The 17,530-nt window shown below is 47.1% G+C and overlaps 1 protein-coding gene across 1 annotated transcript in view; it reads left to right on the top strand.

Moving 5' to 3' along the window:
* Nucleotides 1-17,530, top strand: part of LOC138528325 (heat shock factor protein 4-like) — a 731,255-nt gene that overhangs the window by 644,410 nt on the left and 69,315 nt on the right. The window contains exon 9 of the mRNA XM_069639844.1: nt 11,442-11,547. Within this exon, the coding sequence (XP_069495945.1) occupies nt 11,442-11,547 (106 nt within the window). The remainder of the gene's footprint in view (nt 1-11,441; nt 11,548-17,530) is intronic.

The raw sequence follows: 17,530 nt of genomic DNA, 5'->3' as shown, positions 1-17,530 counted from the left end.
TCTTTCGATCACTATACACAAAGTTATCCACATACAGAGGGGCCACGTGGATCTGGGGTGGTGATTTTAATTGCACATGTAACCCTAGATTAGACAGATTGGATTAGAAATATAAAAACCAGTGCCGCCAGCCAACCCTCAGCTCCTTTTTTAGTCACTTGAACCTGGTGGATGTATGGAGGGCAAGGCACGGGGAGACACACGGCTACTCACATTCTTCGTCCCCCTCCATGGGGTACACACATGGATAGACTAAATTTTCACTGGGGCAGAGACCCTGGAGGAGTTCGCGTACATAGATTACAGAGCTAGGGTCTTCTCGGACCATGCTCCATTGTCCGCTACATGGCAGGTTGCTGTGCAGAGACCTCCAATCCCTACCTGACGACTGAGAGTCGGGGCCTTGCTCTATTATGAATTTAGCAGCCACCTGGAGGACAAGATAGAGTAGTATTTTGACATTAATACGGATAGTGTTGCAAGAGTGGGCACCCTGTGGGACGCTTTCAAGGTGGTTATGCACGGGGTGGCGATTGGGGAAAATGGGGGATCTTAGAAAAGACATATTCCGGGACTCAACAGACACTGAAAATGCCACTGCGCAGAAAGAGAGGGCTGAGGGACTGGGAACCAGGGAGTTGGCGGAACTGGTGAAATTGTGCCTACAATGCATGAGGACGTGGGAAAGGTTGGGCAAGTTTGACTTCGGCAAGTACACACAGAAACTGCATGCAGAGAGAGACAATCCTGGGAGATTACTGGGATGGTTATGCAAGAGGGAGGAACCGAGGGACATATTAGCTCCACCCTAGATGACAACGGGGATTAATGAGATCTTCACGAGATGTTCAGTCCCTGTACTCAACTAACAGCACGACAGAAGACAGAGACATCAACGAAGCCCCACTCCAAATAAACTTACCCAAATTAGAGGTAGAACAAGCAGAGATGCTTGATACCCCACTGACTATGCAGAGGCATTGGCACCCAGGCTCCTACAAATATATGGCGAGGCATACGAACGAGGAGAGCTGCCCAGCAGCATGTGTGGATCCATTATAACAGTTCTCAAACTGGGTAACCCCCCGCAGAACTGCCGGCTCATACTGGCCACTCTCCATTGTGAACCAGGATTGTAAAATCATGATGGCGGTGCTGGCGAATAGACTTAAAAATGTAATAGGAAGCTTAACCCACACAGACCAAACTGGGTATGTCCCGGGGCACAACAACACATGGAACTTAAGGAGACTTCACCATGTAATATATAACACCAACCACATAACAGAAGACTGTGCAGTGGCCTTCTTGGACGCAGTAAAAGCTTTTGATTCGGTTTGCTGGGATTGGTTGCTGGAAACTCTCTGGTGTTTTGGGATAGCCCCAGGGTTCATGAGATGGGTAGGGCCGATTTATACAACACCCAGGGCCAGGGTGAAAACTGGCAGACAGATCTCCAGGGCATGGAAAATACACAAGGGCACCAAACATGGTGCCCGCTGTCACCAAAGTTGTTTATACTGCGCTGGATCCTTAGAACAGAGTATGCGAAAGCAGGGATAGGGATAGATGGAATAGAACACTTCATCTCTCTATACGCCGATGATATGTTGCTGTATGTGAGCCAGCCCAAGACTAACCTACTGTACCTGCTGGACATTATTGACCAGTTTACAACTCTCTGGGGCATCCAAGTTAAGTGGGAAAAATCCTGTGTGTTCCCATTAGCAGGGCTCCAAGACCTCACCATGGAGCAGCTGCCAGTACTGGGGCCAAGATGGACGAGAGACACCTTTCGCTACTTGGGCATTAATGTGTGGCATGACCCAGCTGCTTCACACGAGAATAACACGCAAAAAGTACTAAAAGGGGTAGCAAGTTCCATGTGCTTTTGGAAGGGCAGCATTATTAAAAGTGGTTGTACTTCCGAGCCTCCTCTTTTACTAACATACCATATATTATACCCAGAGGGTTCTTCCAGCAATTGAACACAATGGCGCTACAATTTATATGGGGGTGGGGAGGAACAGAATAGTTGTGCACACTCTACAGGGAGGCTTACGAAGAGGGGGCATCAGGGCACTGCATATTGAGTTATACTATTTAGCGAGGCAGCTGCAACTTGTGGTGAATTGGCTGGGAGATGAGACCTCTTTAGACATGTGGCTGTTGCAAACAATGCTGTGGCAATACCTTTTGAAAGAGGTGTTGTGGGCGGAAGGTGAGCTGACACCGAGACCCTCTCAATTGCTGAAACTGGGTGTAGAATTGTGGCACAGGGTTTGTAAGCTTATGGGGACTGCAGACCCCTGCTCCCAGAGTGTCCCCCTGGTGGCAGTGATGGGCAGACAACAGGGTGCTGTGGACTGGTTCAGAGGGCAATGGGAGGGCAAGGGAATTGCTGTAGTGGGCGACCTGCTGCAAGAAGACAAGTGGATAGACTTCGCGACCCTAGTTTGCGAATATGGTATACATAGGGGCCAATTTCTATCGTATATGGGAATGATAAGAAGGTTGGACAGACGATGGCCGGGGCTCCGTGACGGGGCATGGATGAATGAGGTGCTGAAGACCATGTATGATATAACGAAGGGTGGCCACATGGTCGCCAGGATATATGATCTACTCTGAAATGGCCTCAACACAGTTGAAGGTGGCCGAGGGAGGGCCCTCTCAGAGGTAGACTGGAAGAGGGTGCTGTTATACGCTAAGGGTGTCTCCAGAAACGCGAGATTTAGACTCATACAATTGTACGTTACACACAGAGCATACCTAACTCTGCACAGGCTGTCGCAGATGGGAGATGGAGGGGAACAGGTATGCCCGAGGTGCACCCAAGAGAAAGCAGGCATGATGCACATGTTTTGGACATGCCCAGTGATCGGAAGGGTCTGGTGGGAAGTGGCGGACAGGGTGGCGAAGCTGGTATCCAGATGCATGCATGGTCACCAACGTTTTACTTGCTGGGACTGTTCCCAAGGGGGAGTAAACACACTAGGCATCTTGCTAAGATGAAAGACCTGATCTGTGTGTTAGTAAAGCGCAGAATTGCAATGGTCTGGCAATCGGCCGAAGGCCCCAATATTGAAGCCTGTTGGGCTGATTTGAGACACTGGTCGCTAGCTGAGACAGCGGTATGGCATGGGGTTGGAAGAATGGAATGTGTTAACACAAATGTTGCTTTCCTCCGAAGAGGGGCAGCTAACTTGCTAGTGGAGGCAGTGGAGTAGACGCAGCAACAGGCCCCCTGGTGATCACACATGGACTGTATATCGGGCCACAAAGGAGACTGGAAGGACGGACACCAAGTAGATTTACGCAAGTGCCACCTAGGGTGGAAGGTTGGGAAGGAATACTAGCTCATGCATGGCCCAAACAAGTTGTATGACCACTTGTGGTATTGTTATAATGCACACCTGTCTATTGTATGTTTGTTTGTTGGTTTGTTAAAACTAAATAAAACGTTTACAAAAAAAACCCACCTCCACCCACTCTCTACTCACTTACATTCTCTCTCTTGTGACAAGTCGTCAGGAAGACTTACACCTTCCCACTTCGACTCACCGCCCTGCATCCAACTTTCAGACCAGAGGATCCTTTTGGCACTCCAAACAACATGACCTACTGCCACCATTTCCCTTGACCCTCTTTCATGAACCCTCCTTACACGCCGCAAAACCTTTTCATCTCCAACCCTTCCTCCTGAACCTTACACTCTGACCGACCCCACTCCACCTCTTCTCACCACATCCCCTACAACTCTCAGACCAGGGAAGCTCTCAGGCACACCAAGAATCACCCCTCTCCTGCCCCTCACCCAATCACCTCCACTCACCCTCTTCTCACTCCCATTCCCTCTCTCTCCCGACAACCAGTCAGGAAGACTTACACCTTCCCACTGCCACATACAGCCCTGTGTTCAACTCTCAGAATAGAGGAGCCCGCTGGCACTCCAAACGACATGACCATCCCACCACCACCACAACCCCTGCGCTGCCTATCAGAACACTCCTTCCACTTCAGTCCCCCCGCTCCCATCCCTCTCTGCCTTACCCAGACCCCCAAGGACCTCTGCACACCAGATCTCATCAAACACTCATACAACGGGAGCTCCACTTCATACCAAAAGCCACGCTCATCTCCTCCACCCCCTGAACTCATGCCTTCTCTCCCATGCATTTCTGACCCGTTCCACTCACCAACCCCACTTCCAAGGAATCCTGGCAATGCTTTGACAGCCATAACCCACTCGCACTACTCCCCTCCCCAATATGCCCCTTCCTCCTTTCCTCCACACCCCAACCCCCAACTCCAGACCACCCTGTCCCCCTCACTCAGTATGGCATGTCTTGCCCTTTTCAGAACCATCGCTTCAACCCCTTTCCCTTCAGACCCCCCACCCTCTCTCACACACTTCTTGCACCCAAACACACAAAACTCAGAGGCGGAGACCGCCCCTTGCCCTCTACTCTTCTTGCCTCACCACCTCTGCATCAGGCCACCCACCTCACCTTTCCTAGCTGCTCTGTCAGGACCGTTCTTTTACCCATGCCCAGCATTTCCCTCTTAGAACACAACCTTTCCCCCACTACATCTACACCTCCCTCTCCCCCTGGGCACGAATCCCTTTACAGCAGCAAGCCTGATGCCACCCACCACATCAGCTCCGTTTACTGCCCACCCTCCAACCTCTGAACCCACACCATTCCACTTGCGTGGGCCAGCCAACCCCTGTTCACTCTTCCCGCTCCGGATCTGCCTTCCAGACTCTCCGCTCGCACCTACAGAATCCCTCAACCCAACAAAGACCATCTCTCCAGTCACACCGACTGACCTAGTCATACTGTCCACACCGTCCTCTCCTGTGACCTATACCTGCCCACTGGTCACTCTGACCAACCAAGTGCTTGCAGCCTGGGACACCCGGGGATACACTGACCGCCACTTCCGATCAAGTCACCTGGTGCCTTTTCAATGCCTGCTCTGTGGCAAAAAACAGACACAGCATCTTTGACCTCCTAACCTCAGACAGTCCTGATCACATTTTCATCACTGAAACATGGTTCTCGGATGATTTCAAACCATTGGCACGCAAAACATTACCTCCTAATTACTATCTCATCTCCCACAACAGACATTCCAGGGGAGGCGGAGTAGCCATCCTTCATAATCCTCCATCTCACTCACCGAAACTCAGCCCTGCACAGCTAACTGCAAATCCCTTCTAGTCAAATTCTCTCTGGTGCCCACTTTCTCACACAGCTTCCTACTTGACCTGGATATGACAGACATTTCACCAATAGCCTCTGTGACTCACTAGCAATAACACTAGTTAACCACCCAGCACTCACCATACTAGGGGACTTTAATATTTGGTTTGATGTGCCCAACAACTCCATGACTCAACCCGTGGTTCACAGTTTAGAATCACTCAACCTTCCCCGGCATACCACAGGACACACCTACATTGCAGGCCACACCCTTGATGTGGTTTCCATCTCCTCCGACTTTATTTTGTTTGGCGTTCAACCCTAAACCTTTCATATGGACAGACCACTCAGGCATACCTTTCTCTCATCTAGACCCGTACCTATTGAGTCCTTCGACTGCTGGCTAAATGACTCACTCCTTCCTCTCACCCCTTGCAGCTCTGCTCCCTCCCACAAAGGGCCAACCCCCAAGTGGTTCACCCCCCAACTGAAGGCTTTCAAAACCTCAAATCGCTCCTTCGAGCGGAAATGGCGAGCCTCCAGAACCCCTCTAAGTAGGTCAATGTTCGCCCACCATCACCAAAACTACAAATCCTAGATCTGAAAGGTCAAAAAAGCCTATTACAATAAAAGAATCCTGAGCTGCTGCAGCAGTAGCAAAGAGATCCACAGGATCATCATGGAAATCCTAAACCCTTCTTGCACCTCTACCCCGACCACCTCCATGCAAACGCTCTGCAACTCCCTCGCTGAACACTTCCACAATACAGCCCTAGACAGGACGGCCAAACTTTTCAACCCCAACCCCGCTCAACACCCGCTCTTCAAGAATCCACCATCCTCCCCTCTGAAACCCCTTCTTTCTACTCTTTCAACCCTTCTCCCACCTTTCTCCTCAAAAAAAATCTTCACCCCCCACTTGAGCAGGAGAACTAGAGAGGTTCATACTTAATGACTCCCTCACCTGCAGCATTTTCCATAACCCTTCAAAATCGCGCATGTCAAACCGCTTCTAATGAAAGCATCCCTCGACCCTCTCCAACCAATAAATTATAGGCTCATCTCGAATACCTGATTCTTTGCCAAGCTCATCGACCACTCTGCATACTCTCAGCTCAACCTTTTCATGGAATCCAACCACCTCCTAGACCCAGCACAATCAGGCTTCAATCCACGCCACGGGACAGAAACCACACTGACCTCCATCTGGGATGACCTCAAAGTCTCTGCAGAGTTACGGGGGTTGTGTGAGGAGGGGATAATTGAGCCAGCCGAGTGCAGCGAATTGTTGTCCCGATCATGGTGATGCAGCAACTTGATGGTCAGATTAGATTATGTATAGAATTAGTAGACTTAAATCGGAATATCTGTCAACAGATATTCTTTGCCTAAAGTAAACAAAATGTTGATTATGAGGAAGGAGGTGGGATTATATAGCACTTTGGATGGGCAGGTGGATTTGCATCCCATGTCACGGCCATTGACAGCTTTTATCACACCCATGGTGGCATATCAATGCAAGAGAATGCTCTTTGGCATCAGCTTCGGCTGTGTTTCAGAAAGTTATGGAGGATCTTCTGGGTGATGTTCCTGTAAAGGTCTTCCAGAATGATATATTGGTTGGTGCAAAGACAGAGTCTGAACATGATATGAGAGTGTATGAGGTGTTGAGGAGGCTGGAAAGGGAAGGTTTGATTGTTAGGAAGGAGAAGTGCCAATTCAAGGTCATCGGGTGTCAATTCTGGGTCATAGGTTGAGGAAAGAGGGTTTGGAGATGCTTCCTGAGATGGTTGATGCTATTCTTGCAGTTAGTCACCTGTGAATAAGAATGAATTGTGATCCTTTTTAGGGTTAGTTGAATATTATGCACAATTTGTAGAAAGCGTTGCAGTCAAGAGTGACATTTTGTAGGACCTATTGAAGGGATGAAGACATTTGATGTGGGGAGTTGAGGAAGAAAAGGAATTTAAGAAAATATAGGAGGAGGTAGCTAATGCACCCACTTTGCATAGGTTGTATCCTACAGCTGAGACTGTAATAATGGTTGATGCAGGTGCTTGGGGTTTAGGTGCTGGTTTGAGTCAGATTCAAAGGGATGGTGAAGTACCTATAGCCTTTGCATCTTGTGCTTTAACTGACATTGATGTACATTGCTAGAACAGTTGTTAACAATTGAACTGCGCCACACAAGGTAGTCCAAAAAGTACAGTTGTACTGTGTTTTAATTCATATTCAGTACAGCCTGACAAGTATTTCCAGCATAGCTCTTCCTCTAAGGCTAGAAGTCTTGTCAAATCAGGTACACAATTGTGTAGAATAACCAATAAATAAGCTTGATTGCTGAGTTCTTCAATAATGCTGCAATTGCAGATGCTCAATGATTTTAGAGGCTGCCTCTCGGCAACAGAATGAGTCACATTGAAGTACAGTGCTCCACTACAGTGAGTGAGAGTCTGGCAAGCTTTTGGGCATCCAGATATTTCAGGACGTATGTTTGGGGCATTTATTATAAGATCAAGAGCGATCATAAACCTTTGATAAATTTGTTTTCGCCGAGAGGGTCGCGCTCAGCGATGTTGAGAATTGCTAGGTGGTTGGCAGCACTACCAGGTTACAACTTTGTGGTGGAATGTGTCCCTAGTCAGTGCAATCCGGTGGCAGACTGTTTATCCAGGGCACCTATTGTAGATAGTACAGGTAGAGGAAACTGTGAGTGATGCATTTTCTAAGAGGGTTTGGTTGGAGGGAGTAAACAGTGATGAGAATATAAAGAAAGTTATAGGCAATCTAGAATCAGGATGGAAGATGCAGTAGAGGTAGGTTCACCTTATTGCAAATTGAGGGATGAGTTTAGTATCTCTGAGCTTGGTTTGGCAAGGGGCAAATGGTTAGTACCTCCTGTCTTTGAGTAAAGAACTTACTAGATGTGCACAGTGCGGTCATCTGGGAAAGAGATTTACTAAACGCAGGTTAAGATCTACATTTTGGTGGCCTGGAATGGATGTGATGGTGGATGAAGACATGGGGTCATGTGTTCCGTGTTGCATGAGTGATAAGTCGTTGAAGACACAGAACATGGGAATGGGTAAGGTGGACATGCCAGATCAAGTGTGGGAAAAAGTGGCAATAGATTTCATGGGCTCTATGAGTTTGTTGGGTCAGGAGTTGTTGTGGTAGATTATGCCTCGAGGTGGCTTGAAGTAGAATTTGTGGACAACATCATTACAAGGTATGTGGTGGACTGTTTGGAGAGGTTATTTGCGAGAGAGAGTTATCCAAAGATCATTGTTCCAGACAATGGAGTTCAACTTGTCTCGCATGAAATGGGGAAAATTTGGAGGCCTACACAATTGAAAACCATTAGGCGGATTTATATTATCCAACGGTGAATGGCCTGGTGGAGAGGGTAAATGAAACAATTAAAGAGACAATTCAGCTATCGTATGCTAATGGTATGGATGGGAGAGTATGTGTCCAAGATACGATGCGAGCATACAGATATACACCCGAGTGGTGACTGCCGCTTGCTGCTCTCTTGACAACAAGTTCCTCAAGCATCTCTGTCAGGCCTCTGCTCACTTTTAATGTAGTCTATGTCAGCAGGTGAGAGGATGGCGCCACCAATTAACCAGTGAGACAGTTTTATAAAAGCCTGGAGTCTGATGTTTAACAAATGCTCCCTGATGAGAACCTGTCGACATGAGGCTTTTGCCATGGCCCAATACAAATTTGGCTGTTGCCAACGCACAGCTTTTTGCTGCTTTTCTCTCTTTACTAACCAGAAGTACTGTTTAAGCAAGCCCAAGTGTGTGTCAGTGTGGGAGTTGGTTTTGCGTTCATATCACTAGCAAAGAATACTTACCAAATGGTTGATTACCCAGCTCCCCGAAGCCAAGTATAGACTCAGGCCCTTCGAATCCTCTTAACTGCTTTCTCTAAGCCACACTCCTCTACCACACCAACCTATGCTGCCACCAAAAAAACCTTTATTACCCCAAATGTGCTTGAAACATTACCTGCATCCCCCAAAGCTCCCACCATCTCCAAAAAAGTTTTCAAAGACCTCAGATAACCATCTTCTAAATCTTCCTCATTCTCAATTTATATTCGCTTGATTCTCTTTACCCAGCCCTTGAAAACCTTGTGTCTAATAAGGCTGCATTTATTCATAGTGATATCGCCCTTTCTGCTCTCAGTTCCTTTTCTCTCTTCATTAACTTGCACTATATACTTTTTTCCCCATTGCACCTTTTGAATATGATGCCATCCTTTGCTCCCTCCGAACCCTCCCTTTGATCTTTACTACTAAACTCTTATTCTCACCATGAATAAATATCTCCAGTCTGTCTTTTTGCCTTTAACCTCTCAAGTTTCCAATTATCTCCACTTTTCTCAGGGGGCCACCTTTATCCTTGCTAATCAAAAAACTATTGCCCCATCAGTCTTTTCTTCAGGCAAAGTTAAAAAAGTGTTCATAGCAAATGTCAAATGGTCAGAACACAAAATCACCCATGGGGCCTCATTCCGAGGTAGGAGGTAACCATGCTGCTATTTGCGGCATGACTACCCCCTTACCGGGTACCGGGTCTGGGTTTCTTGAATGAGGAATTACAGGGCCATTCCGACCTTGGAGGGCCCAGTATTTCCTCATTCAAGGAACCCATCCCATTCCCATTCGAGCCCCCATATGCTCAATGGGAATGGGGAGGGTGCTAAGAACAGGCCCTTTAATAACGGGCCCGTTCTTAGCACCCTGGTCTGCTAGCGGGACCCGCGAGCAGACTCGTAATAGGACAGTAAGGGGTTGACGACTCCGGCACCTTTACCGGCATTGTAAACCCCTTACCGCCATCAATGTGCCAGACGTCTTTCAGATGACCGTCAATTATTTCCCCGTCAGTCGTAGATGGACTTTTAGGCCATCTTCCTTATAGTCCTCTGCCAGGGGCATAATCTTGCTGGACTTCTCTTCTTTAGTCTTCACCCGGGCCCAAACTGCAGGAACATCTTCTGGCCCTGGACACTGTAGGGCACCTCTGGGACAGAAGTGATTGGCTCCAATCCAGACTCTGTGCAAGTGTGTTTAGTATCCTTAGTGGACTTGCCATTTCCACTAGATCTGGTTTTGGTGCTAATGGCTAGCTACATTCTTGCTTATCTGTTGTGTTTCTCTCTTTCTCACTCTGGGTTAGCATCTGTTCTTTACTTTCGTTGGTGGCTTTGCGGCTTCTACTATATCTGAACTTCTTTTGGCTACTGCCTATTCTTACACTCAGTCTTTGGTTTATGGGCATCTGGTATGGAGCCAGCCCCAGCTCTTGGACCTAGGCTAACCAGCCCCCCCATCACTGTCTTCCCAGTAATTATGGCCTTCTTCCACTACTCGCTCCACCTACTAACTGCTGTTGCCTCCTCTACTTCCTGGCTCTTCTGTCTCCACCAGCCTTTGGGTTTATCAGATTGCATTGTTTCTATCTGAGTTTACACCACCCACTCCTGTTTATTCTAATGTCTTGCCCTTTCTCCTTCATAGCTTCGATAAAGCAATGCATGGAATATGCAGCCTATTAAGGGAATGTGTATTGTCCTCTGCACAGCAGAAAAAAGGAAGTCTGCCAGGAGGGGAGCTGAACCCCTAAATGAACACTACAAATCTTTCAAGCCGCCTTTATCAGAATGACAAGAGAGACACAAGGAGTAGGGGCCCATTGCAGTGCAACGGGTTATAATGCCCTTACTCCACTTGCTACCCCTCTACCCGTGACACCCTAGACAGTCAACTTGATGAATGTCCTTAATGTAGCACCACCCATGGGTGACACTACCTACACTCCCCCTTTTGTCTGCTATCCCACCTTGGCGGCACTCCAATCTCACACATTCTAGTCCTACTTGTGTTGCTTCACTTCTCTAACCTACTATTAAATCTGATTTGTTCATTTCCTTAATGTGAAAATAATTACTTTTCCTTGCTTTTAAAAAATGCATTTGTAATTGCTGTACTGTGCTTTGTTGACCAATGGGTTGGTTCTGACAATAGCAGACCCTTACATTCCTCATCTCCTCTGCATAGGTTCTGATAATTAGAACTGTTGACAGTTGGAAATCCCCATGACTCAAAACTGCATTTACACAGTGATCGTGAGTTGTGCATCAATGTTTGCCGAGGCAACAATTTCTTGTCTTGTACTGTCTTACTCTTAATCCTAAAATGTACATTTGTTTTAACAGGAGAGAGGTTGCAGAGCCCTTGGAGAGCACCGAGATGAGCTTAGAAGGCCTACAGCTGCTGCTTCGGAGTCAGCACTATAGCATGGATTCTTCCAGTGTCTTGGATGTGAGTGTGTTGCCTCTATAAACCTCGCTGTTGAATAATAGTTCACAAGAAGCCTGACTGGGACCCACCTGGAAACCGAAGTCTGGCTGACTGATAGGCAGGGTCGGACTGGAACAAGAAATAGGCCCAGTCACCCAAAAATAGGTGACCCACCCCTCGCCTCAAAAAAGTGGCCAATCCCTCGCCTCACGACCCTTGACCTCTGATGACATTACCAGAAGTGATGTCATTTGACCCCACCCCATAGTGACATCCCGGGAAGCGATGGAACACAACCTTTCACCCCTTGACAAAACAGGAAGTGGCATCAAATAGCATTGTTCCTAAGTACACTACATTACTGTGAATCCAAGCAGACGTTCAAGGCCAAATGATAATATGTTATTGTATAGCACTTACGCTTAAGCTCTTTTTTATAGAACAAATATGCATATAATATCATCCAACCTGTGTTGGTACTCATTTATCGACCTAAGAAGGATGAAAGGCTTTTAGTTTTTTTTTTCTTCCAAACCGGCCCAGGCATGGCCAGAAACTGGCCCCCACTCCCCAGGGACGATTTCGGCCCGGCCACATGCCCAAAGGCAGAGGGGCCAATCCGACCCTGCTAGGGAATTTAGCAGATGTCTCCATTGCCACCACAACTATTCTTACGGCAGGAACAGAGCCACATCTTAGGCTTTTCTGCCATGTGACTGACTCTGCCCCATCCCTGTCCAAGGGTCTGCAGCTCTCTAGTTGTTTTGGACTACAACTCCCATCTGCCCTAGCGAGCACAGTCAATGGTGAGGAATCATTGGGATCTTAGCCCACAGTTATTTATGTATTGGACATTTGCATGGTGCAGAGGAGAAAACAACAATAATAATGTTCCTACTAGTCTTTGTGACATTCGGAACCAGGCAAGTGCAATGACAAAAGTGCAGGGGTGGGGGCAGTTTAGGGCGGGTGGGCTGGGAAGGAGGGGAGAAGTGCAGGAAGGCTGAGGCCCAGGGCATGAGCAAGTGCTGACGGGAGCCTCAGTGGGCAAGTGCAAGGGGAAAAAGGGTGGGAGATAACTAGTGTGAGGACGGGGGACCAAAGACAGGGCTAGTCAGGGAAGGGAAGCCAGAGGGCAAGTGCTGTTAATAGGGTGCTGGGATAGACTGGATGAGGGAGGGCCTGGCCCCAGTAAAGCACATAAGGGACAGGCGTCAATCAACAGCGGCAGGGGGGGCATTAGCAAGGGAGGGCAAGGAGGAGGACAAAAGCAATGCCTTGAGAAGTTTGCCGAACTTGAGGAGATTCGGCTCAAGTCTGAAAGGGGCAAGAGGCCGTTCTAGAGGGTGGTTACTGCCGAGGAAAGCGATCTATCTCCCACTCTCTGCTTGGAGAAACGTCTGACCTGCAGAGAATTGGAGCTAGAGGACAGAGGACTCTAGCAGGAAGGTATTTCGGGAGCGAAAGTTGGATGTAGTGAGGTCCCAGGCCCCAGAAAGCCTTGTGGATGATGCAGAGGATCAGTTAGGTTTATGCTGGCTAGAGCAGATGCGAGTGCAAAAATTCTGGAGAGCCAAAGGATGAAGACCCCAGCAACCTTCTACAGGTAAAAACTTGATCCAATTTCTCAGTTCCCCTGATCAGAAAGACCAGAGGGGCTGGGTAGGAGTCATACATGTAGTGACACAGGTAGACTTATCTTTCAAGGTGCACAGCTTTGGAATTGGCAACTTTGCCCTTGAGTGTCATAAGCAGTCCTGCTTGGGGGCCATGGATGGCTACTGGGGAAGTGGCTGATGTGATGGTGCTTTAAAGGCTCCTGCGATCAGCAATACTGGTGCATGATTAACACTCCTGAAGGGGCAATATAGCATATTCTGGGGGGGTCCTTCAAATAGGGACCAGAGTTGACACGTGACAGGAAGGACTGCTCTGACTGAATCCGGTGTATCGTGGTTAAGTTTGGATCTGCATGCATGCAGCAAGTCCTTATTTTAGAAGATGCTGAATTTTGCACAAGCGCCAAATGAAGGTCATATTGCTGGCTAAAATCCTACTAGGGTGATACCTCAACCAGGAGGAGAAATACTCTTGTGTATTAAAATACTCAAAGTAATTTAAACATAGCTTTCATTGCAAAGGTTTCAAAACATGCAAGAAAATGACTATCAATTACTATCATATTTCAACTAATCCCCAAGCATTCACCACAAAATAGAAAAGCTCGTCAAGTATATTCACCTAAAACTTTCAGAGTAACAGTTAACTTTTTCCTAAAGTGCAGCGCTTATCAGTACTGACGCCTAGAGTACTTCAATCTACTGCCAACAAAATGTACGGTGTGCAATATATTCACAAGCGATTAACATGACATCTCTTCCACAAAATAAAATGTACCCCAAAATTCTGCAAGACATCAAAGAACATATGAACAAAACAAATGTCAAAACGTGAACCCCCCAATTCGATTTTAAGATGAAATATAACTAAAGATGAAGCCAATTGCACACAAACATTAAAAACGTCCAACAAGAATATTGTGCAAAAAAGGTTGTCGTCTCTTTAGTCCAGCTTAAAAAAATGACAACATTTTGTGATTTGATACCTATAAGTGGACTAACAGAAAGCAGTATGCTGTGATGGAAAATACATTCGTTTTGAACAGAGTTTTAGCAAGGCTGAGATGCATGGAATGCAGTGCTGTGATCATCTTATCTAAGAGTTGTACATCTATAACACAGGAACATTAGTTCTCAGGCAAGGGAGATATACGCATTACGCGGTGTAAAGAGATGCTTGCATTTACATAATTAAAGCAGGCCAGTTTGTGTGCTTTTCCACACACACGGGAAGTGCTTTAAAAATAGAGGACTAGTGAACTTGAGAAAAATATGTTTCTGTGCAGTGTTTAAAAAAGAAAAGGAAGCGTGTTGCATAGTGTATTCATTTTACAGATACAATTGCATTGCTGAAAAGCTCTAGACCAAAAATTAACATTGTCAATTCCTGGCTGCTTGTTCTGACTGCAGTGGCTTTAACACTTAATAATACTTTACAAAGGGACACTACATTGCTATGCATAGTGGTTGGTCAGTTGTATTAGGTATGGACTAACGTTGTGTGCATCCTATGTCTTGCAAGGAAGTGTAATTGCTAGCACCTCCATTAAACGATGGGTGCATTACTAGTGTACGCATGGTATGTTGACTGATGGGCTAGAATTCAAAGTTCACTGTAGTGAGACATGAACGCCACGTCCTTATTATGATATGATAATATATGGCAATTATAACGCGCCTATACACAAGTGTTTCAAGGTGCGACAAGGCAAGGGAGGGGAAACAGAGGGAAGACAGAGACAACGATCCTACTAGGCCAGGTGACATTGCGATCGCGCAAGTGCAGGGGAGGGGGGGAGAGGAAAAGTGCAGGGGGAAAGGGGAGGGGGCAGTGCATAGGATAACAGTAAAATAAATAAAGACAATATATGAAAGTGCAGCCAGCTGGTGGCAAGTGAAAGGGTAAGTGCAGACATCAGGTGTCAAGTGCTAGTAGGGGCTGTAGGGATGCAGAAACAGTCCCCGAGTGCCAGGGTTGCCAGGGGGGCAGTGCAGGTGTTCAACTGGCAGGGGGGGGGGGGCGGAACCTGGGCCCGAGATCAGAGGGTAGACAGGTAACAAGTGCAGTTTCAGAATCAGTCAGGAGATCAGCAGGGGATAGGAGGAGCGAAAGCAGAAGCAACGAGGAAGGTCTTGAGGTGCTTCTGGAACCGTAGATGGTTCTCCTCAAGTTTCAGAATGGCTGGGAGGCTGTTCCAGAGGGAGACCCCAGCAGAAGAAAGAGATCTACCACCAACTCGCTGCTTGGAGAAGCGACTAACCCTGAGGGAGTTGGAGGCGGATGAGCGAAGAGCTCAAGAAGGAAGATATTTAGGAGGAGAGAGTTGAAGGTATTGAGGTCCCAGGTCCCAGAAGGCCTTGTGGACAATGCAGAGGGTTTTGAACTTAGTCCTCAGCCACTGGGAGCCAGTGCAGAGATTTCAGTCCTGGAGAGATACGATCCCTGGGCTTGAGGCCAAGGACAAGACTGGCAGTCCTGTTTTGGATGAGTTGCAGAGGGTGGAGAGTAGAGGCAGGCAGATTTAGAAAGAGGCTGTTGCATTAGACCAGCCTAGAGAGAACCAGAGCTCTGGAGACAGTGAGCTTCTGGGGGAAGGAGAAGAAAGGAAGAATACCTCTGAGTCGAAGATGACACCGAGGTTTTTAGCCTCACAGGTGGGAGCAGGAAGAGGGCCAAGATCATGATAGAATGATCATGTCTCTATCTTTTAGGCTGAGTGAAGTAGTTGAGTTTCCATGTTCTTCTGTGTCTTGTATTTTGGGAGATCTGTCTTCAGTACCAACACTGACAGGCTGGTTAGTTTATGTCCATTTTGAGCAAAGTGATGTCCTATATTCATTTCTATTTTATGGTTCGAGGTGATACGCCTGTATAGGTACCTTCTTTTGCACAGTTCTTGGCAGGTTTCACCTATGCACTTCCCTTGTAGCCAAACAGATTAAAAGAGGTCAAATGGCATCCTTAGCCCTGCAGATAAGAGGTGTGCAAGCCAGTTTTGCTCCCTAAAAGCAGACAAATACTGCCAACATGAAATAGGAAACAATGGAATTCTAGTATGCCTCCTGCTTCCACCCACAGAGCAGTGCCACAGGATGAAACTATAATCTTATTATTGCTTGTTCTAAAGCTAGAATTGCATCTTTTAATTTGCATGAATTGCTAGGTGAAATGAAGTATGGATGACAAAAATAGATCTGTTATCGAGGCAGCATGTACTTTGCTTATCTAAACATACTGCTATTGAGAAGGAGAATTACTTCACTCACTAAAAATATTTTACTCCCAACGTCAGAAAATAGGGAGTAAGCGATTGCTATGTCAAAATTGTATTTGGAAGCTGACTGGTCCCCCAGTGAACTTTCCTTCTTAGGCAGACTGATGAGTGTTGGGTCAAAGCTGCTCAAACACTTTCAAGGCGATGTGGTTGCTGTGAATATAGTGGAGCAATTCCTAATAATGGGCTCACCCTGATCATGGAGTGGACTCTTGGTGAGAGCCTCACTAAGAAAGGGGGTGTTTCTTGAGCACCACCAGCACACACCACATGGCAAAAGTGGAGACAGTAGCTTGCATGCTGCTGTGGACGGGGAAAGGAAAATCTAAGATGGTGCCAGTTCTTCTTATATCTCCTAACTCTGCTACCATTGCTGACTTCATACCCGAAAGCTCTAGCGGATTACAAAGCTCTCCTAACTTCACTAGGGTCTATTAACAGCTTGGTAACTGGAGGAACTAGTGGAAGAACCAATCACAGGCAAAAGAGAGAGAAATGGGAGGGCAATACCATGGCTATAAAACGCCATAAGGAATTCAGCAGTTCAGTTTGAATTTGGGATCAGTGCTGAAGGATGCTGGAGCTGCTGAACTTTCCAGAGAACCCTGAGAGAAGCTGCAGTGTGCCGGGGAGACTAGTGAAGTCTCTCACATACCCAATACAGTAAAAGACCTTAAGAACTCATTGAGACTGCTGGAATCTCAGACGTAGCCCAACAGCCCGAGAGGTCCAAAGAAGACCCTGGGACTGCTGGAAACCCTCACTCATTCAACCTCTTGAGAAAGCTCAAGAAGCTATTGAGACTACTTGAGTCACACCAAACCCAACACCCTAAAAGAGCTGAAGATGTAAATTGAAACTGCTGTGCCCACACACCTACCGCAACACCCTGAGAAACCTAAACAAACCACTGCAAATGTGGGCAACTCACACTTAGTCTAACTCCTGAAGAGGTTGATGTAAACCTATTGAGACTTGTGAAATATATAACTTCTACATGGAGGAAGCGTCTGACATAAGCCTCAGAGACTTGTGAAAGCTATACATCCTCAGAAGCGAGAGGAAGCTAGCATGAGCCAGACGCAGCTACACGCAGAGACATTAAAGATC

This window comes from Ambystoma mexicanum, chromosome 1q (assembly GCF_040938575.1).
Source record: "Ambystoma mexicanum isolate Mex_15411 chromosome 1q, UKY_AmexF1_1, whole genome shotgun sequence".
In the NCBI taxonomy this organism is placed as follows: Eukaryota; Metazoa; Chordata; class Amphibia; order Caudata; family Ambystomatidae; genus Ambystoma; species Ambystoma mexicanum.
Note: the sequence above shows the minus strand (reverse complement) of the source record. Positions and strands in the feature narration are given on the sequence as shown.